Here is a 19,978-nt window from a genome sequence, read left to right on the forward strand (position 1 = left end):
TTTTTATCGCCGGTATGTTGACCCGGCCAGTATGGACCGAGACGATAGCTCAATAACGAGGCCCGATCTGTAGCTGCACGCAGGTAGGTCTTTATAAACCATTTACCTCTTTGGTACAGTGTCTTAAATATGGTATCACAAGTACTGCCATTTCTCGTTGTCCTGACGAAGCTGCCTTACCCTATAGTTACACTCGACTTATCCTCGTAAATCGTGCCCGTATTTTCTCGTCAACTCCATACAACAACAAAAGACTCCAAGACCCCGAACCATTCGTTTACTGTCCGAAAACCTCCTTCCGTTCATCCTTGCATCGTGCTGTAACGTGAATACCTGCCTTTCGATCCCGCTAGGCCCTCTTCGGCAGCCTTGCCGCTCACATTGCGTCGTCCGTACGCAGACGAATACTGGCGCTCCTCGTAGTCGTTGCCAGACGACACCTGACGGCTGCTTCCTATCATGACGGGCGGCGTCGCAGATTTGAGCTCGCCGTAGGGCTTTGAGTAAAAATCAGTCTCAGGCTGGATGGAGCTGTTGCGGTTCGGTGCGCGGGGATGGGCGGCCAGTGACGACAGCCTTTCGTCAGCAATGTCGTTGCTGCCACTAACTCTTCGCGAATTGAGGTCTACTTCTGATAGTGCAGTGTCTCTCAAAGAATAGTACGGAATTTTCGCTCTCGGAGGCGTCAGGTGGGGGTTGGATCCTAGTGGGTTCGGATGAGACCCTGTGCCGATATCATTCTCAAAATCACTGCCTGCGAGGTCGTTTTCGTCATGTTCTGACTCTGAATCCTCCGGGGTATACCGCTGGCCTAGCGCCTCATAGGTCTTGTTACTTGCCCGTTTATGCTCCGCCGCAGCAGCAGCGGCGTTCATGGCACGGTTCCGCTTTTGTGTACGCGAAATCAGAGAGTCTGTTGCAAACCAGGTCTCGGTGAACTTGCCCGCATTTTGGGATTCACCAGGAGACAGGTCTGTAGACAAAATCGAGGTTCGGGATGCAGGTGCGTTAGTCTCATGGAGCGGTACCTCAGTATAGGAGCCGCGATACGAGGATCGGGGCACAGAGGTTCGAGTGCGTTCGCTGACGGCTTGCGAGTTGCGTGGCGAGTTTCCTGGGGTAATCTGATATTGGCGGCAGGGCAAATCGACATGCGAGCTGCGAGGGAAGTTGGAAAGATCTGAACCAGCCCGCGTTCGCTGGAAGGGAATGCTAGGGGGACGAGATACATCTTCGTATGGCGCACCAGATCGACGACGATCCTCGTAGGGCGTAGACAGTCGTTTCTCGCTCTCGTCGCTCACCGTTGTAGCAACGCTGGACTTGTTTCTCTTGTGTTTGGCTCGGGAGGTGAGGTGATCTTCCAGGGGGTTCATGTCTGGAGGCATCTGGGTGATCTTACGGAACATGAAGCCGAGCCATGTGGAGATGCAGAGAGATATCAAGTGCAAGCCTCCTGCGCCGACGAAGGTGTAGAAAACAGCTGGGACAAAGTAGTCCAGCAGGCTTTTATCAGCTAGCCGTGTCGTCCAGACAGCGCTGCTGCTGCGGACCGTAAGAGCACCATAGACGTACAGGGGCATGACGCCCAGATCCGATATGCCAGCAAAAAGTTGGTAGGCAGCAGAGGATGCAGGGCTTCGACCCCCGGCCGGTCTTTGTAGGTGGTAAATGGCATAGAAACAGTGCACCATAGCGACACCCGGCTGTAGCTCGATTAGTACTTGAAGTGCGAAGAAAGAGTTGGCATCTGTGAGAGACAAACCACAATACGCAGGACCCAACCAGCCAATGCCTCGATGTTGTCCAACAATATTAATAGTGCAAGAAGACCAGCAGCTCCGATAAGTTCCAGAACTCTCAAGCCCAACTGAACGATGCGTATGGCCTTGATCCAGCTTTTGGTTCTTGGGCTGAGAGAGACATAGTTGTTGGATCGGTGAGAAAGCACCAAATGCGCACTTAGAAATTGTGACGTAGTCAGTACAAATGCTCAGTCCCGTGTAGGCGGCGCCGACATTGACACGAAAGGAAGTAGACTCACTCAGGATGGCGATTGAAGGTGACTAGAGGCCCTTCAGGCTTTGGCATGCGCGGTTTGGGCTCCCAACTTGCGCGTGTCACTGCCTTGGGGTCGAACCTGGGCTCGGGGAAGCGGGCGTCGCGGTTGCGACTGACTGCGTTGTACAGGTAGGGCTGGTGAGCCATTGTCGCGACACGAGCTTGGTGTTTTCCTTGTTCTCTTCAGTGAGACTGTTAGGAGCTCGCCACGAGGCTTCCACGAAAGGTAGTTGGCTGGAATGCCGCCAGCTCGACAGGTATTCGTGGTCGGATCCGTGTCTGAGGGTTCTTTATTTAGCCTTGGGAGGGTCTCTTTCACCTTGACATGTGGATGAAGGAGGGGAATGCTGGGCCACTTGGCGGGAGAGATGGGACGGTTAATGTAAGACAGGGACTAAGGCCAGGTACCTTTCCCTTCCTTGGCCTGCCCAACATCATATCGCCAGGCTGAGTCCCTGTCAGGTCGCGCGGTGCATGTTGGTTGCTACAGCAACCAGATGATTGCCGCCGTACTGTGCAGGTCCAAGAGCTCTGCTTGGCGCAACGCTAGAAATGGCCACCGTCGATTGGCTCTGATATTACACTGCCATGGGTAACGCAAGTGCTCACCACCTATAGCTCCCGTGGCACTAATACTGAATTAAACAAGTGCATTGAGCCTGGGCCTTACCCTCACGTCAAGTTCGGGGGGAATCAAGATTATTTGCATCGTCATTTGCTCGTGCTTGGTAATGCCCAGTGATTATATCTTGACTTGGTCTCACATACCGAAGCCTGTGGTCTACCTGTGCTTGTTCAACCCTGCCCAGTACAACCGCAGCCGGGTACATCCACCCATCTTTAGCGCCGATTGCCCTCGAGGTAGCTGGTTCCACCCCCGTCCAGGACGGATTCCGGAGTTATATCCGACACGTCCCGGCCAGGCACGAAGCCCTCACTCGACTCATATATTTTTTCCTTTGCCCGGGCTCCGTCTGGTTGCGCTTCGTCTATCCTATTCAACTCGGATTACCACGCATTCTCATATTGTGAGCTACTGTTCTTGCAAGTTGTTTTAGAAACCAAGCACCACGCCGCCCAATCGAGCAGTTCCGCCTTCATATTCGACCCCATGAGTTTATCCCGAGCTCGGTTGTGGTTATGCCCGGCCTGTAGCCATGTCCGACCGCGAGTGGGCACCGGTAGCTCCGGGTTGCGTTCGATGAGCACTGCTCCTCCTGCCGCAAGGCACATTCGTCATCCCGAAACACCGTTTCGTCTTGCTGTCGTTGGGTCTGGCCCGGCCGGCTTCTATGCCGCTTATCGTGTCATGGCGCAGCTTCCGGAGGCCAAGGTCGACATGTACGAGTCTCTTCCGGTCCCCTTTGGTCTTGTCCGCTTTGGCGTGGCCCCGGATCACCCCGAGGTCAAGGTTGGTGTTCATGTCGTCATCGCTAACGTGCACACACAATTGACGCGCTATAGAATTGCCAGGATAAATTTGAAGAGGTTGCTGGCTCTCCCAACTTCTCTTTCATTGGCAACGTATCAGTAGGTGATCCGAGTCTTCATCCAGACAGCTGCACTGTACCTCTTCCCACTCTGTTGCGCCATTACGATGCCGTGTTGCTGGCGTACGGGGCAGGCAAAGACAGAACTCTCGGCATCCCAGGAGAGTCCAAACTTCAGGGTATATACTCGGCCCGCCACTTTGTTGGCTGGTACAATGGACTTCCCGAATACGCCGGATTGGCGCCAAATCTTACCAAAGGCGAAGAAGCCGTTATTATAGGTCAGGGGAATGTAGCACTGGACGTTGCCCGGATGCTACTCGAAGATGTTGATGTTCTACGGAGAACTGACATCACAGAAGAGGCACTCGCTCAGCTTGCTAGCTCTCGTGTCAAACGGGTTCATATCGTGGGAAGACGAGGGCCTATGCAGGTAGGTGTACCGGAGAGACAAGTGGTATCAAAGGCACTCGAGTTAACATCATTCCTTAGGCAGCGTTCACCATTAAAGAAGTCCGAGAGCTGATGAAAATCCCAAACATTGCCTTTCACCCAGCAGACAGGACTCTAATTCCCCCAGATATCAAAAGTCTGCCCAGGGCAGCGAGGCGGTTGATGGAGGTAGTAGCCAAGGGTTCAGTAGCTCGCTCTGGCGATGTTGCAAAGTCATGGTCATTGGATTTTTGTATGAGTCCGGTCGAATTTCTGGCCAGCGAAACCGCCTCTTCCGATGTCGGGAGCACCGTGTTTGAAAAGACGGAGTTGTCTGCAAAGTTCGACCCTGGTTCCCAAGCGCGCCTTACTGGGGAAACGAAAACATTACCCTCCGACTTAGTTTTTCGGTCTATCGGCTACAAGTCGGTACCTTTGCCAGGTTTCAAAGAGGCTGGCGTGGCGTTCGACGATCGCCGAGGTGTAGTTCTGAACGATGGACGTGGCAGGGTCTTTGGGCTGGATCAAGATGAGGTCTCGAGCTCGACTAAGTCGGAGATATCACCTGGCATTTACTGTGCTGGCTGGGTGAAACGAGGACCAACCGGTGTCATCGCTTCAACGATGCAGGATGCTTTTGAGACCGGCGACTCTATTGTTCAAGACTGGTTGTCCGGCCTGAAGTTCCTACCACTATACGACTCGAAGCCCTTCACCGGCTGGGCTGGCGTCGGGGCAGATATTGGCGAGTCGGCTATTAAGAGGGTTAGCTGGAACGACTGGCATAAAATAGACAGTGCAGAGAAGGAAAGGGGTCGAGCTGCAGGTAAGGAACGGGAGAAGTTCACATCTACCAAGGCCATGCTGGAGGTTCTATAGCGAGGGACAGCGAGACGTATAAAGGACGAACACATGTAGAAATACCCTTCTTTGTATATTACGAAAAAGTCATCACTGCTTGATCTTCTCAGTCAACTCGGGCACCTTTTCAAATAGATCCCCAACAAGTCCAACATCAGCCACCTGGAAAATGGGAGCGTCTCCATCCTTGTTGATGGCAGCAATAACCTTACTGTCCTTCATACCCGCCAAGTGCTGGATGGCACCCGAAATACCAACAGCCAAATACAGTTGAGGTGCAACGACCTTGCCAGTTTGGCCAACTTGAAGGCTATTGTCGGCGTACCCGCTATCAACCGCAGCTCTAGACGCACCAACAGCGGCTCCCAAAGAGTCAGCCAAGGGAAGCATAACTTTATCGAACTCCTCCTTAGACTTGAGGCCTCTGCCACCAGAGACAACTCTGCTAGCAGTCGCTAGGTCCGGTCTGTCAGACTTGGCGAGATCCTCTGACACCCACTCCGTCGTAGAGTCAGACTTGGGATCGACGCCCTCCTCAACTACAGCCGAGCCGCTGGCGACCTCGGCAGCAGGGAACGCCGTGCCTCGAATGGTAATAATCTTGATCTGGTCGGAAGATTCGACTGTGGCGATGGCGTTGCCCGCATAGATGGGGCGAACGAATGTGTTCTCGTTTTCGATTGAGATAATATCGGAGATCTGCTGCGAGTCCAAAAGGGCAGCAACGCGAGGCAATAGGTTCTTTCCAAACGCAGTGTGTCCGGCGATCACATGGGTGTAACCGCCCTTCTTAATATTTTCGACCAGAAGCGGTGCGTAATTTTCAGGTAGGCCCTGAACACTCCGTATTAGTGACTTGAATGCACCGGAGCTGTAAGGTAGAAAAGAAAAACGAACCTTATCATATGCACTGCTGTCAACTGCAATGATCTTCTCGACACCATCAACCTTGGCTGCCTCATCAGCAACGCCTTTGATGTTGCTTCCCGCCACGAAGCCATGGATTGAACCACCCAGCTTCTTCGCCGCAGTGATGGCGCTCAAAGATCCGTGATTCAATTGGCCTTCCCTCTGTTCCAAAATTGCGAGAGTAGACAACAGACTTCTTGTTGACCCAGATCGGAATCCCAGAAGTCCCCTGGACGCCGCGGCGGCCCCGCTGGCAGCGGCTCTTCGACCGAGGAACAGCATCGTTGCTTGCACAGACGAATGTCAAGCACAGAGAAGACCTTCTGGTCGTCCGGAGAATAATTGGTGAAGCTCGGCGTGAGCTGATTGATTCTGGATTGATGGGCAGGACCGCAAGTTGTAGGAGAAACGGTTGGACACGGCCCGAGGTTACAACGCCGAATTCGCATGAAGCCTTCTCAGCTGCTAAAGTGCCGTCATCAGAAAGAGGATTGCGGTACCCCACACTGGGGGTGAAATTAGTAGACGCAATTGAATCGGCTCTATGTGTGTTCCTTGCGGCCTTAGGAACGACTCCCGCACCACCCCCCCCACCCCAGAGACAGAGTCACATGATTGGCTTCTCAGCACGTGATATATGTGGTCAAAGCGTCGCGCCTCAGCTTTCTGCCAGCTTACAGCGAGGGAGGCGCATTAGACGGGGAGAAGAGCCCAGCAGTTCCCCCAGCATCTCGCGCCAAAATTTCTCCAGCTCCAGACGCGACTCCATAACCACCACTCTTCGTCGACTACCATCGAAACCACGCGCTTCGGGAGGGGTACATCTGTGGGCTGCATCATCGAACAACCAATTTCAACAGTCGCGTGCCTCAGGTTGATTCAACCTTTCAATCTACATCTTATTTTGCGCGTCGCGCCGTCGAGTTTCCTCGCGACTTTCGGACAGCCTTGATGTCAGCTTTCTCCTGATCCATTTGCCAGAAACCATCATGGAGGACCAGACCAACTACGGAATATCCAATGCCACTTCTCCTGGTAGCAACCCAATTCTTTCGCAACCACCCCTGCAACCTGCTGTATCTGCGCCAGGAGATGGAGGTGAAGGTGAGTGTTATCATTCCTGATCAATAGGCCTTGTCAACGCATCAGACGACATCTAATAGAGTCATGCTTTCAGACGTCCAGATGACGGAGGGTCCCGTCGCCGAACCCAGCATCAAGCAAGACAGCGCGACACCTGCACCAGGTGTCACATCTGACAACCCTCTCGATGCCCCTGACGGTCCGGCGCCCGAGGCTACGCAGGACGAAGAAATGAGCGGTTCCCGTGATGAAACGAATGATGGCCAAGTAGCAAAGGACGGCGACGACGCTGCTGCTGGGAACGATGCGGATGGACAGGACTCCAAGACCAAGGAGACACTTGAGTCCGCAGCTCGGGAGCATCTCATCTCACAAACACATGCTATCGTTCTGCCCAGCTATAGCACATGGTTTGACATGAACACGATCAACGACATCGAGCGCAAGGCCATGTCTGAGTTCTTCAACAGTCGGAACCGCAGCAAGACCCCGGCCGTCTACAAGGACTACCGCGACTTTATGATCAACACCTACAGATTGAACCCTGTTGAATATCTGACTGTCACGGCTTGCCGGCGTAACCTCGCCGGAGATGTCTGTGCCATCATGCGTGTCCACTCTTTTCTTGAGCAGTGGGGATTGATCAATTACCAGGTAGAGGCATCCCGGAGCCCCGCTCACGTTGTCTATAGTACTAATAGGATTGTAGGTCGATGCCGAGCAACGGCCGTCACACGTTGGCCCTCCTTTCACCGGCCATTTCAAGATCATCTGCGACACGCCCAGAGGTCTCCAACCATGGCAACCGTCTGCCGACGCCGTTGTTTCTGTCGGAAAGCCAAGTGCCGATACCGACAAGAAGGCTGTGGCAACACAGGCTGCCAAGGGCGATCTCAACTTGGAAGTCAGCCGGAACATCTACGAGGCAAGCGCCAAAGGAACGAAACTCAACAAGACGGAGCCCAAAACCAATGGTGAAACGCCGATGACCAACGGCATTTCGGGTGTAGAGGAAGCAATTAAAACACCCATCGTCAAGGTCAACTGCCACACCTGCGGGATTGACTGCACCAGATTATATTATCACAGCTCGCAGGTCGATCCTAACTCGAAGACCAAGTATGATGTTTGCCCAAGCTGCTATCTTGAGGGTCACCTCCCAGGCAATCAGACGAGCGCGCAATTCACGCGCATGGAGAACCCTACGTACACGACTGTACTCGACAGGGACGCGCCGTGGAGCGATGCCGAAATCCTGAGATTGCTGGAAGGCATCGAGAGGATGGATGACGACTGGAACGAGATCGCGGACCACGTGGGTACTCGAACACGCGAGGAATGCGTGCTCCAGTTCTTATCCTTAGATATTGAAGGCAAGTATGCGGACTCGGACCTCGCTGTGAATGCGCCAACCGGTCTTGCAATGCTCGGACAGCAAGGTGGGCATCTGCCTTTTAGCCAGGCGGACAATCCTGTCATGTCCGTCGTCGGTTTTCTTGCAGGTCTCGCAGACCCTGCTAGTACAGCCGCTGCAGCAAATAAGTCGGCCGAAGAGCTCACGCGCAAGCTTCGCAGGCGACTGGAAGGTGGAGGCTTGGAGGAGCCGACCGTCACTAATGGCAAGGGCAAGGACAAGGACGGCGATTCCATGGAGATTGACATCCGGCAAGACGTGACGACCACGACAACCACTACAAGAACAACGACGTTGGCGACAATTCCCATGGCTACCATGGGAGCCCGTGCAGCCGGCCTTGTATCGCACGAGGAGCGTGAGATGACACGACTTGTTTCTGCGGCTGCAAACCTTACTCTTCAAAAGCTTGAGTTGAAGTTGAAGTATTTCAACGAGATGGAAGCCATCCTGCAAGCAGAGCGACGAGAGCTCGAGCGGGGTAGGCAACAGCTCTTCCTCGACCGGCTCGCATTCAAGCGTCGTGTCCGAGATGTGCAAGATTCGCTGAAGACGGCTGTTGAGTCGGGGGGTGATCAAGGCTTGACGTTAGCCCAAGAGGCGATGTCGGATGGTGCCAACCTCACATTCCAGGCAGCGCCTGGACCCAGTGCGGTACAGCCGCTGAGCAGCGAAGGGCAGATTAAAAGTTTTGAGGCCTGAGTCGGGTCAGTTAACTGTCGCCGCTGTCTAGGTTCGTGGCAACGATGATGGCGGTAGCGGCAGATGTACGTGTGCTGATTGGCGGTCCTTTTTTTACAAGAGAGGTTTGGGTTGGCGATGAACAGGAAATGGAACGAATAATTGCGGTGATTTGAACTAGTCCGGGACTTGAGGGCGTCGGAGGGATTGCAATGGCTCGGCGACGCGTTGTCGCCTTGTGCAAGTGTATTAGATACATTACCTACTTACCTACCTGCTTCACCTGTTGGCTATAAGTGTGTTTGATATGACGGTCTACAGCTGCCTGGTTCGTATGTAGTGCGTCTAGGAATTGATCATATAGACAACGTTGTTGTGTTGCACGTGCTTATCTACTACTTCCTCTGATTTGGCGGTGGATGACGAGTGGTGACATGTGCGTAGTCCCATGATGCTCCCAGACGTGCTCCATCCTGACGATGATGGTGCTGATGATGGGCTGAAGGGAACATGTATTGTTTTCACATGAATAGTTTGAAGTACTTGGGGAATCCTCGAGCCACCCAGATATAGCATATGCACGTGAGAATATACTCGGTCACTTGCTACCCTCCAAGGTTCGGCGGCTTGTGACCTCAATTCCGCAGCGGCGGATGGAAATGCACGGGATGCGAAGCGTACATGGTAAGGTAGTCAGAATAATGAATGGGGTTCAGATGCGGCGCCCCGTCAGGCGTGCACTGGCCAAATAGGGTCTGGGAATCATGATGTACCGGTACAGTAAAAGGGAACCAACTTGCAAAGTGGTGGAGAGTAACCAGGTTCCTCGTCATACCCCGAAAGTACAAGTGGCCTTGGATCCGTTCGTCCAGGGCATTGGCGACGAGGTTGGCAAGCGCGGCGCAGCGATCAGCCTTTGTCGGCTTTGGGGAGAGACTGCATATGGTAGGCGTTGGGCGGGACATTAGAGCGGCCGTGCCTTCGAAGTATTTCTTGGAAGCCAAGGGGGCGGACACCTTCTCGTTCGAACCTCCGTTGGCCCAGCCCGGTCGGCCATGTGTGTTGCTGCGCTCGTTATAATCCGGGCCATGTCTGGGCCCGGGGGAGGTTGGTCACGAGAGTCTTTGCCGGTGAATGCGCTACTAATTAGTATCGAGTCTAAATCCCCTCGAAGCCTGCCCACCTTGGATTAGGACGGATTCGATCCCCAAGTGGAAGATACAAGCTGTAGGTCAAGTATATATTCATACACCAACGAAGTACAGATGAACACTAGGTAGTGGTGTAACGAAGTAACAGACACGCGGCAACCAAAGTTGTCATGGCATGGATCCGTTGGAGCGGATCCCTAGGCGGCCGGCCTCTGGATCACAGCTACAAGGATAATGGTACGTACTCTCAATCGGCACAGAGAGTACGGGTCTCGCGCAGGTCCCCTGTTTTACCTCGGCTTAATGGCTCAATCGGCCGCTTCGACACTGCCAAAGAACCCATGATTGCCGGCTGCACCGCGCAGCACCGAGGGAGAGCAGGGGTCATAACAAGTGAACGAGAGGGGAGAAGGAAGCTCAATAGCCCATGGCGGGTGGGTGAGGAGAGCTGCGCACTCCTGGTGCTTACGCAGGTCGCGGACATATGGGGTACGGGGAGCGATGGGGTACGGGGATGCGTATGGGCACAGGTACAGGTGCACTGCTGCAGCATTTCCCCTTTCCACCGTTCCCCCAGTTCTTTTTCCACCAGCGGCCGGTCCACGTCGTGGGGATGAGGGAGGAACCGCCCACTGCACTCAGACACCAGGACCAAGACCAAGCCCATGCCCAAGACCGGAGGATGTCAAGGCGACGTGCAGCAGTCATGGAAGGGAGAGGATGAGGGAGAAAGGAAATGAAAAACGCCCAACAGTCCATAGCCCCGGATGCCAACACCAGAAGCCCAGCAAGCTCGGCATAATATCACAGGGGCATACCCAGCCCACGCCGAACAGAACAACTCCCTTTCACCACTATTCTCTTACCCTTCTTTTGCTACCAGTTGTCAATCTCGCCTTGGTTACAAAATAGAGAGAGGTTGGATTACATTGGGCTACACCTGCCCACAACGCTACACCGCACTGCCGCCGCTACATCTGCCCTTTGCCCTCTCGCCACAAGACGCGATCTCACGCCACCTCTCACTACCTTTCCCGACCCACGTTTCTTTGCCCTTACCCAACCTTTCCATTGTTGCTATCACTTCAGCAAACATTCGACCTTACACTGGCTGTACTCCATCGCGCTACCGCTGCACCTCTGGATACCCGTCACCGACATTGTGCAACCCAAGGCACGTCCAGCTAGCACCACTCGACTGAGAAGCAGGTACGGCATATCGCCAGCTACCCTTACGTCCCCAGTAGGTACCTACCTAGGTACCCCCCTTCCCCCATAGCCGTACCCCGTACCGAACCGCGGCCCCCCCCTCAAAAAGTCCAAGGTGCTACCCTACAACGTTGGGTTTGACATAGTGTAGTCCCGCGTGGGAGCTGGGTTTTGGCTTGTGACAAGCAGCCACTTTTCGACGGCTGCACTCCGCTCCGATCCAGAACGACTGACTTGCTTGCCCGTCTGCCGCGGATCTCTGCGGCTACGTGTGCCAACCGATCCTAACATTGCACCACACACCAGCCGTTTCCCTTTTCAAGAATTGGTCATGTCGGCCGTTTTGCGAGCTCTGGAGGCTAGGTCTGCCACGGCAAGAACTTCCTTAAGACATCTAAGGCTCAACCGCCCGGTACGTTGTTTTGTTGTCCTCCTCTCCGTCCTTTATATCCCGCCCCGCTCTTGTTTGTACCCATTAGCCGTCGCTTTCTGTGCTTCAACTGCCTCTAACTTGGGCCATCCATTCTAACCCGTTTCCTCCCCCACTCAAAGACTTTCGCAGCCATGGCTCCAGCAGCGAAACGGAACAACAGCTCCCTCCCTTCAGGTACGTTGCGTCTTCCTAATCCAGCTCCTTCATCTCAAGCCCCAGAATACGAACTTGAGCGCATGCGCGTCATTGGGCACGCTCGTGGCGATTGGACTAACGTGGTTGTTCACTCCCAGGCTACGTTGAGGACAAGTCGAAGGGTGCGATGCTGAGGTTTCAGGACTCTCTACCCCGGTTGCCCGTACCCACGCTGGAGGAGACGGCCGCCCGCTACGTCAAGACGCTGCACCCCCTTCTCTCCGAGTCCGAGTTTGCCGCCAGCAAAAGGGCCGTCGAGGACTTCGTCAAGCCTGGTGGTGTCGGCAGCAAACTTCAAGAGAAGCTGCTTGCCCGCAGAGAAGACCCTGCTCACCGAAACTGGCTGTACGAGTGGTGGAACGATGCGGCATACCTCAGCTACAGGGACCCTGTCGTTCCCTACGTCAGCTACTTCTACTCCCACCGCGACGATCGCCGTCGGAGAAACCCTGCCAAGAGAGCCGCCGCCATTACCTCGGCAGTGTTGGAATTCAAGAAGCAGGTTGACGACGGCACGCTTGAGCCAGAGTACATGAAGAGACTACCCATCTGCATGGACAGCTACAAATGGATGTTCAACACGAGCCGTGTTGCTGCGAAGCCCGCCGACTACCCTGTCAAATTCTCTCACAAGGAACACAAGTACATCATCGCCATTCGAAAGAACCAAATCTTCAAGATCCTGCACGAGGTTGACGGCAAGCAACTCAATGCCTCGGAGCTTGAGCAGCAGTTCAACAAGGTTTACGAACTGGCCCAGAGAGTGCCTGCCGTTGGCGCTCTAACCAGCGAGAACCGTGACGTCTGGGCCGATGCGCGCGAAATCCTGCTCAAGGCCAGCCCCAAGAATGCGGCATCTCTGGAGGCCGTTGAGGCTTCTTCTTTCGTCGTTTGCCTGGATGATGCTGCCCCCGTCACGCTCGAGGAGCGTGCACACCAGTATTGGCATGGCGATGGTGCAAACCGCTGGTACGACAAGCCGTGCCAGTTTATCGTCAATGACAACGCTACCTCGGGCTTCATGGGAGAACATTCCATGATGGATGGTACCCCCACGCATCGCCTCAATGACTTCATTAACGATCTCATCTTCAACAACAAGATCGATCTCTCTGACCCTTCAATCCGCTCCAACTTACCAGATCCCCAGGTTGTCAAGTTTGAAGTCACCAAGGAGGTTCAGGCCGAGATTGATCGCGCTACAAAGGACTTCCACGATGTCATTGGCCAGCACGAGCTTGCTGTTCAGGCGTACCAGGGCTACGGCAAGGGTCTGATCAAGAAGTTCAAGTGCTCACCTGATGCCTATGTGCAGATGATCATCCAGTTGGCGTACCACAAGATGTATGGCAAGAACCGCCCTACGTACGAGTCGGCGGCTACCCGCCGTTTCCAGCAAGGACGTACCGAGACGTGCAGAACCGTATCAGATGCTTCCGTCGCATGGTGCAACGCCATGGCTGATCCCAATGTAGAGGAAAAGACCAAGATTGACCTGTTCCGCCAGGCCATTGACTCCCACCTCGAGTACATCACCGCTGCTTCGGATGGGAAGGGTGTCGACAGGCATCTTTTCGGCCTGAAGAGACTGCTTGAGCCCGGCCAAGAGCTGCCAGCCATCTACCAAGACCCCGCCTTCTCGTACTCGGCTTCCTGGTACTTGTCATCGTCACAGCTCAGCTCAGAGTTCTTCAACGGTTATGGATGGAGTCAAGTCATTGACGGCGGCTTTGGTATTGCCTACATGATCAACGAAAACAGGTATGTGACTGATTATGATCCAAAACATTCTCCTTTATTTCTCTTTTTTTTTTCCCCAGCACGACTGACCAACGGTAAATAATTGCAGCATTAACTTCAACGTCGTTTCCAAGGGTCTCGGCAGTCAACGGATGAGCTTCTTCCTCAACGAAGCTGCTGGTGACATGCGCGACCTGCTCGTCCCAACTATTAAGCCGGCCAAGGCCAAGCTGTAGAAAATGCGAAGCAGATGTTGATCCAGAAGGTGATGAAAGAGCCTGGTGAACAAGATGGGCATGATTCACGAGCGGGTCTGCAGGTTCGTGTGCGTTTGTATTTGGGTGGCCGGGTCGTGCTTAGCATCGATATAGTAGAAGCGTTCCGCAACTTGATAGACGAGACTGGGGGTTCGACACCGCCGCAACCATTCAACCAATTTTTTTTCTATGTACACTACACATTGTCACATCGTCATTGATTACCGAATCATTTTCCTTCTGTCTTGATGACTCCTTTTCTTTCTTTCTTTTTCTACATGGCTAGAAGAGAATGCAAGGCAAGGCGCTGGAAATGCACGCTTGTTTAGAAAAAGGCAACAAGACAAACTGGGAGCATGTAAACGAGGACGGAGACTCTGTAAACAATCGACAATACGTCGCCCCTGTATCAACTTCCACAAATCCATTATATTTGTGAGATGTGAGAATCCGGTCTTAACCGGAGTGCGAAACGATTTCGTTGACGAGGTCGCCTTTGCTTTCGTCGAAGTAGGAGCAGATCTGAGATGGGAGGGGTACTTCCTTATAGTCCTCATCCTCTCCCGAAAAAACGTTCAGGTTGATGCCAGAAGACTTGCTCGAGAAGATCTTGGTGCCCGTGCTCTCCTTGCTAAAGTACACTTGGGCGCTATCAATTGAATCCATCAGAACAGCTGGCACAGCCCCAAGGACCTGCAGCGCAAAGTTCTGAGACTTGATGACGTCCACAGTGGACACGAGAGACTCCACGATCAGAGACAGACGAGTCGAGTTTTCGATGGTGACCGCATTGGCCTTGCCCTTGATTATGATGGTGGTGTTGGAGCACTTGCTGATCAGAATTGAGTGGGATATGGAGGCCTCGATTTCAATAGGCTGGGGTTCCTTTTCGAAGTTTTCCTGTAAAAGAAGAGAGAAAAGTCAGTCTACATTCTCGTGCATTAGGGGGTGGATTGGCTAGAGTCATACAATGGTCCACTTGTTACCCTCAAGAACCTTCTTGGGCGGCTTCTTAACACGCATGCTCTCTGGCTTGGGCTTTTTGCCCGGAGCGGGGCTTTTGCCTCGCACCGATCCGTCTCGATCAGGCACCGTCGAGTTTGCGCGGAGAGATGGGTTCTTGTGCGTCATTTCCGACCTGTCAACCTTGCGCAAGCCCTTCGTCACAGCCTCGCCTTTGTTCAGCTCGGAGAAGACGGCGCCCAAGCCCCCTTTGTCTTCAGGAGTTTCTTCCTTGATTTCAAGCACTGGGGGGGGGCCGGGCGGCGGAGGCGGAGGTGGCAGACCACCGGCCGGCGGTGGTGGGGGAGGAGCGGCGGCGGTAGATGCGGACATGGCCTTGGCTACTTCGTGTGCGGGCTGGCCTTTAGGATTCCAGGGAATGCCGTTGGGAAAGTGCTGTTTAACGTAGTCGGCAAGGTCGCGGAAGACTTGGTAGAAGCCATTGACCCATTCGGTTTGTTGCGCATCCCTGCGGACGATATGTCAGTCAAGCGAATCCCGCAGTGATTTATGGGAGGACCGGGGCATCTTCCTACTTGTCCTTTTGCTCCTTCAACACTCTGTTGCCGAAGAACTGGGCGGAGCCCAATGAGTCCTCGACATGCTTGTAGGGCCGGTTATCGACTGTGACCCAAGCGAGAACCATGATGCCCTCAGCGACGGCACTTAGTTGACTGAAGACGGCGGATCCTCGGTTTGACTCTTTGATATTGTTGACAGCGACGAGGGCCTCATTGATGGGCTTGAGGAGGTCTTGGTACACAGCCATCTCCGCCCCGTTAAGGTCGGGCTTCTTGGCCTTCGTGGTAATGAGCAGAAAGTTCCGCTGGGCTTGGAACCCCTGCAAGACTTTGGCGGCCTGTATAGAACTGCATCAGCATCGGGTACGGAAGAATTCCTGGAGACGAGGGAAGGCTGACCTGGTCGGCAACAAGGCCACCCAACTGCTTGCTGATTTTGACATATTTATCGACCGAGGTGGCTATGAACTGATCGAACTCCTCGACAGACTCAGGAACCGGCTCAGGGGGTGCCTGGGGAGCAGCAGCAGCTTGCGACGGAGGGGGGGGAGGGGCAGAGGTATTAGAGGCTGTCGGCGGCGATGCAGTGGATTGATTGAGCGAGGGGACGGCCTGAGGGAGCTCGATGGTGGAGGAGGCGATGTCTTCGAGTCTAGCTGTAGCAGCTTCGAGCCTTGTTTCAAGATTAGTTGCTTGTGTGCTGGCGGGCAGACATAGGAAAGAGCAGGGAGGCGTTGGTATCGTGGTTTTTGCTCCATTTGCCAAGCAGTAGGGCAGAAATCAGGAGGGCCTGGAGGACCTTGAAAAGGCTCCAAAGCGGGTGCCAGGGACATACCGCTTGATAAGAGTCGTAAGGTTGTTCATGTTGTTCGTTGCCATGTTGGGCAGGAAGACAAGCCGAAGCTTCTTGGTGAGTGGGCAGGGTTGACAGAGGAGGTATAGGTCGGCAAGGGCCCGGGACAATAACGGCTGATAGAGATGGTGTGACGGAGGGCGTCGGGGAGACGGAGCTCGGTGGAAAAGAATAGGAGAGATGGCAATAGCGACAGCGGCAGCGGTAATAGCAGGGCCGGCTTTTACAATGCGATCCGATGCAGTGCAACCGAGGCCGAGTGCAGCAGATTTGGACAGCACAGCGCAGCACAGTACGGTTGATGCGAAAGGGCCAAAATAATGGGCTGGAGTTTCAGCCGTAGCGGAGTAGCCGGGGGTTCGGGTAAAATGTACCTGACGGGGAGCAATGGATCAGCGCGCTGAAGATGTTTGTAGATGGACAGATGTGGTGGTCGAGGTGTTTTGAATGGTTACTATCGCAAGCATCTAATGTCATGCAAAAGACAACCATGTGGGCAGATGAGGTACGTATCTCTGATGATGCAGTTGGGTACAAGCAGGTATCGAAAGCCACGCAAGTTACAGAGTGAGGAAGGTCCCTACGGCATTGTTCCAGCAAAAATAAAAGGGGGGGGGGGGGGGGGGGGAGGGGTTGAGCTTATCCTGGCGGAGGTATCTGTCGAGCTCCAAGCACCTTCCTTAAGGCGATTCAACGAGTACCTAGGTACCTAGGCGGCTAAAGGAACCCTCAAATGGCACGTCGCCTCAAGCGCATGCATGTGGAGCCCTCGTCCAATCGGTGAGGAAGGCGTCAGCATATGTCGTCGCCCTTGCTTTTGCGTACGGCTGTTGATAAAACCCGGGTCTTACAAACTTGCCAGGCAACCTTGAGTGAGGTAAGAATTTTGAGGTCCACATGAGGCAGAGTACATACGTTCAGCTTCCTGGATAGCTAGCTGCCTGTATATCTCGTCTCATGATCAGGTACGACAATCAATGATGAACGAGGCTTCTAGGCTTCCTCTCTTCAGATTACTGTAGCCTGTCTTCTATCTCTCCCCGGTCGTTATAAGCCAGCAGGCACCAACTCGAGGCAGACGGAGGAGACCACTCTTGAGATACCGATAACAGGTTGTCTTACGCGGCCATGAACTGACGGCATTGTAGACATGTTTGACACCATTCCACGTTAGGGAAATGGAGCATTTTCACTTTGCTGAGAGTGTGATTTGGGATTTCTTCTATGTCGATGGTGAGGCGACCAAATACAAGTCTCAACCCACCCTGGCCGCCTGCAATATAGTCTCCCCGGCGTCTACCTTGTCATGTTATGTATCTCCTCATTGTTTCCCTATACTCAGTCAGCCGTGAGCCCAGCTCGGTTAGCATCCACCGCAGTACACTCCGTTGGTGGTTTTCATGCCGAAGCGCCTTCGTGAGGCCACAGAGCCTATTCTGATGAGCATCATTCTCATGCATTATTTTGCTTTGCGGTGTGGGCCCTACAGGTGACTTGAAAACGCAAACAACTTTTACCGTGTAACTACACAAGGTACTAGCTTTCTCGTTGTGTATGTTTTTCTGCTCTCTCAGTCTTGTTTCTTGTATTGCAATTTCAACGACTTTTTTCCGTCATGCTGCAGCTTAATCGAGGTGGGATTAGGTTCTGCAAGTTGCCTGCTATGATTCCCGTTGCAGGCCTTCCCTGCCCAAGCCACGCGCAGTCTTGCAGCGGCGTCCATGTCCTGGCCAGTACCCACGCCAATGCCCAACCTGGGCAGGAGACGGGAATTAGGGTTGCCATGCGGCTACGTATCTAATCATTGAATCTTGAGGCTCATTATCAGTTGCAAGAAAATCCAGTTTGGGTTGCGCTCTTCAGCCCAGTCCGTAGACACTCTTGTCTCCATTTGTCCATGTGTCAGAAACCGCGCCTGTCTCACAACTTGACATCTGTCGGTAATTATCTCACCTCACCTCACCACCCACAGGGGCACAAAACAGCCTGCAGAGCACAGATCATTCTGCCCATGTTTGTGCTTCCCTTGATACTTGCTAAATCGAATGAGACCACTAACCCCAACAGAGAGCAGTTCGAGTGTGTCACCAACAAATCTCTTCGCTCCTAAATTCTCACTCGACTCTGCCTCTCCGCCTACGGCTTTAGCATCTGCCTGAGCGTCCATATGTCAATACTCCAAGTACACTAAACACACTGCCATCCAGTAACGGCTACCTCCGGAATTACATCCAACGCAACCTCGTCTTCCCTGTAGCACATCTACCACAACACGACTGTGCAAAGTTTTGCGCTGCCATCATGGCCGAAGACGAGCCACAACGCCTAACAGAGCGGCGTCTTACTGAAGATGAAGTTACTGCCTTGCCTCCCATCGACTTTGCGACGCTGGGCATGTTCATCATTGGTGAGCTGACAAACCAGTCCCCTCCATCATCACCTCTGCAATGCCTGTGCTCTCAACTCATGTCATTTCCAGATTAATCAGCTAATAATATTATAGACGAGATCCATTTCTTGCCGCCTACGCCACCGGTATATAATATACTCGGCGGCGCCGGATCATATGCTGCCCTTGGAGCACGCCTCTTCTCGCCACCTCCTGACGCCTCATCCGTCGGTTGGATCGTAGACAAGGGCTCCGACTTCCCACGGTCTCTTACCGACCTCATTGGCAGCTGGGAAACATCAGTTGTTCTCCGCGAGGACTCCAACCGTCTGACTAGCCGCGGGTGGAATGGCTATGAAAACGCCGAAAAGCGCGCCTTCAAATACACCACCCCCAAGAAGCGCCTGACCGTCGAGGACCTAACCCCTCACCTATTGCTATCGAAGTCCTTCCATCTCATTTGCTCTCCGGCCAGGTGTAGAGACCTGGTGTCTGAAATCATCTCCGCTCGCAAACGCGTGTGCCCGCCCAATTTTTACACGAAGCCTATATTTATCTGGGAACCCGTACCTGACCTATGTACACCCGATGAGCTACTCAACTGTACAAATACCCTACCCCTCGTGGATGTTTGCAGTCCGAACCATTCGGAACTGGCCGGTTTCATGGGCGACGATGGCCTGGATCCGGAAACCGGCGAGATTTCCATGGCGGCCGTCGAGAGATCCTGCGAGCAACTCCTCGCCAGCATGCCGCTCCAATCTTTCACGCTCGTCATCCGTGCTGGCGACAAGGGTTGCTACGTTGCTCGAAACGGCGGGCGCAAGCGACAACCTGCTACCCGTGATGGAGGTGGTTCGAAACGCCGTAAAAAGGACTACACAAGAGGCGGCCTGCAGCCAGACACTGACATGGAAGCGCTGTTCGCTGGTCTGCTCCAAGATGATGATGGCGCCGTTGTGCGTGAGGAGATTGAGGTAGATGCAGGCACTGAGCAGTGGATCCCAGCTGTGCACCAGGACCGGGCTAAGGTGGTAGATCCAACCGGCGGTGGCAACACCTTTTTGGGCGGTCTCGCTGTTGCTCTCGCAAGGGGTAAAAGTGTCGAAGATGCCGCAGTGTGGGGTAGTGTCGCTGCCAGCTTTGCCATTGAGCAGGTAGGCGTACCAATGTTGCAAAGGGATGAGAATGGCGAGGAGACATGGAATGGTGTCAGGGTAAAAGACCGACTTGCAGAATTTCAAGCTCGGTTATAACAAAGAAGATCCTGCACAGGGACATATTTGGCTTCAGTAAC

General features: G+C 53.7%; 7 protein-coding genes across 7 annotated transcripts; 4 read left to right on the forward strand and 3 right to left on the reverse strand.

Moving 5' to 3' along the window:
• Window positions 1-302: 302 nt before the first annotated feature.
• Window positions 303-2,208, reverse strand: EsH8_VIII_000783 (uncharacterized protein; the record flags this gene model as incomplete). Its single annotated transcript, XM_083269825.1, has 3 exons — window positions 303-1,706; window positions 1,766-1,961; window positions 2,045-2,208. The coding sequence occupies 3 exons, from the start codon at window positions 2,206-2,208 to the stop codon at window positions 303-305; spliced, it is 1,764 nt and encodes a 587-aa protein (XP_083129593.1).
• A 964-nt stretch (window positions 2,209-3,172) lies between these two features.
• EsH8_VIII_000784 (NADPH-adrenodoxin reductase) lies at window positions 3,173-4,862 on the forward strand (the record flags this gene model as incomplete). The annotated part of the gene is made up of 3 exons (XM_083269826.1): window positions 3,173-3,472; window positions 3,526-3,984; window positions 4,044-4,862. 3 exons carry the CDS (start codon window positions 3,173-3,175, stop codon window positions 4,860-4,862), a joined length of 1,578 nt encoding a protein of 525 aa, XP_083129594.1.
• A 72-nt stretch (window positions 4,863-4,934) lies between these two features.
• On the reverse strand, window positions 4,935-6,035 carry EsH8_VIII_000785 (electron transfer flavoprotein subunit alpha/FixB family protein; the record flags this gene model as incomplete). Its single annotated transcript, XM_083269827.1, has 1 exon — window positions 4,935-6,035. One exon carries the CDS (start codon window positions 6,033-6,035, stop codon window positions 4,935-4,937), a length of 1,101 nt encoding a protein of 366 aa, XP_083129595.1.
• Window positions 6,036-6,742: 707 nt separating this feature from the next.
• On the forward strand, window positions 6,743-8,952 carry EsH8_VIII_000786 (SWIRM domain-containing protein; the record flags this gene model as incomplete). The annotated part of the gene is made up of 3 exons (XM_083269828.1): window positions 6,743-6,857; window positions 6,931-7,490; window positions 7,546-8,952. The coding sequence occupies 3 exons, from the start codon at window positions 6,743-6,745 to the stop codon at window positions 8,950-8,952; spliced, it is 2,082 nt and encodes a 693-aa protein (XP_083129596.1).
• Window positions 8,953-11,622: 2,670 nt separating this feature from the next.
• Window positions 11,623-13,895, forward strand: EsH8_VIII_000787 (carnitine O-acetyltransferase CAT2; the record flags this gene model as incomplete). Its single annotated transcript, XM_083269829.1, has 4 exons — window positions 11,623-11,703; window positions 11,844-11,898; window positions 12,018-13,680; window positions 13,769-13,895. The coding sequence occupies 4 exons, from the start codon at window positions 11,623-11,625 to the stop codon at window positions 13,893-13,895; spliced, it is 1,926 nt and encodes a 641-aa protein (XP_083129597.1).
• Window positions 13,896-14,372: 477 nt separating this feature from the next.
• On the reverse strand, window positions 14,373-16,318 carry EsH8_VIII_000788 (adenylate cyclase-binding protein; the record flags this gene model as incomplete). Its single annotated transcript, XM_083269830.1, has 5 exons — window positions 14,373-14,816; window positions 14,886-15,387; window positions 15,455-15,777; window positions 15,839-16,112; window positions 16,275-16,318. 5 exons carry the CDS (start codon window positions 16,316-16,318, stop codon window positions 14,373-14,375), a joined length of 1,587 nt encoding a protein of 528 aa, XP_083129598.1.
• A 2,275-nt stretch (window positions 16,319-18,593) lies between these two features.
• On the forward strand, window positions 18,594-19,937 carry EsH8_VIII_000789 (Ribokinase-like protein; the record flags this gene model as incomplete). The annotated part of the gene is made up of 2 exons (XM_083269831.1): window positions 18,594-18,699; window positions 18,796-19,937. 2 exons carry the CDS (start codon window positions 18,594-18,596, stop codon window positions 19,935-19,937), a joined length of 1,248 nt encoding a protein of 415 aa, XP_083129599.1.
• Window positions 19,938-19,978: the final 41 nt, after the last annotated feature.

The sequence above is a fragment of the Colletotrichum jinshuiense genome, chromosome 8 (genome assembly GCF_051148585.1).
Source record: "Colletotrichum jinshuiense chromosome 8, complete sequence".
In the NCBI taxonomy this organism is placed as follows: domain Eukaryota; kingdom Fungi; phylum Ascomycota; class Sordariomycetes; order Glomerellales; family Glomerellaceae; genus Colletotrichum; species Colletotrichum jinshuiense.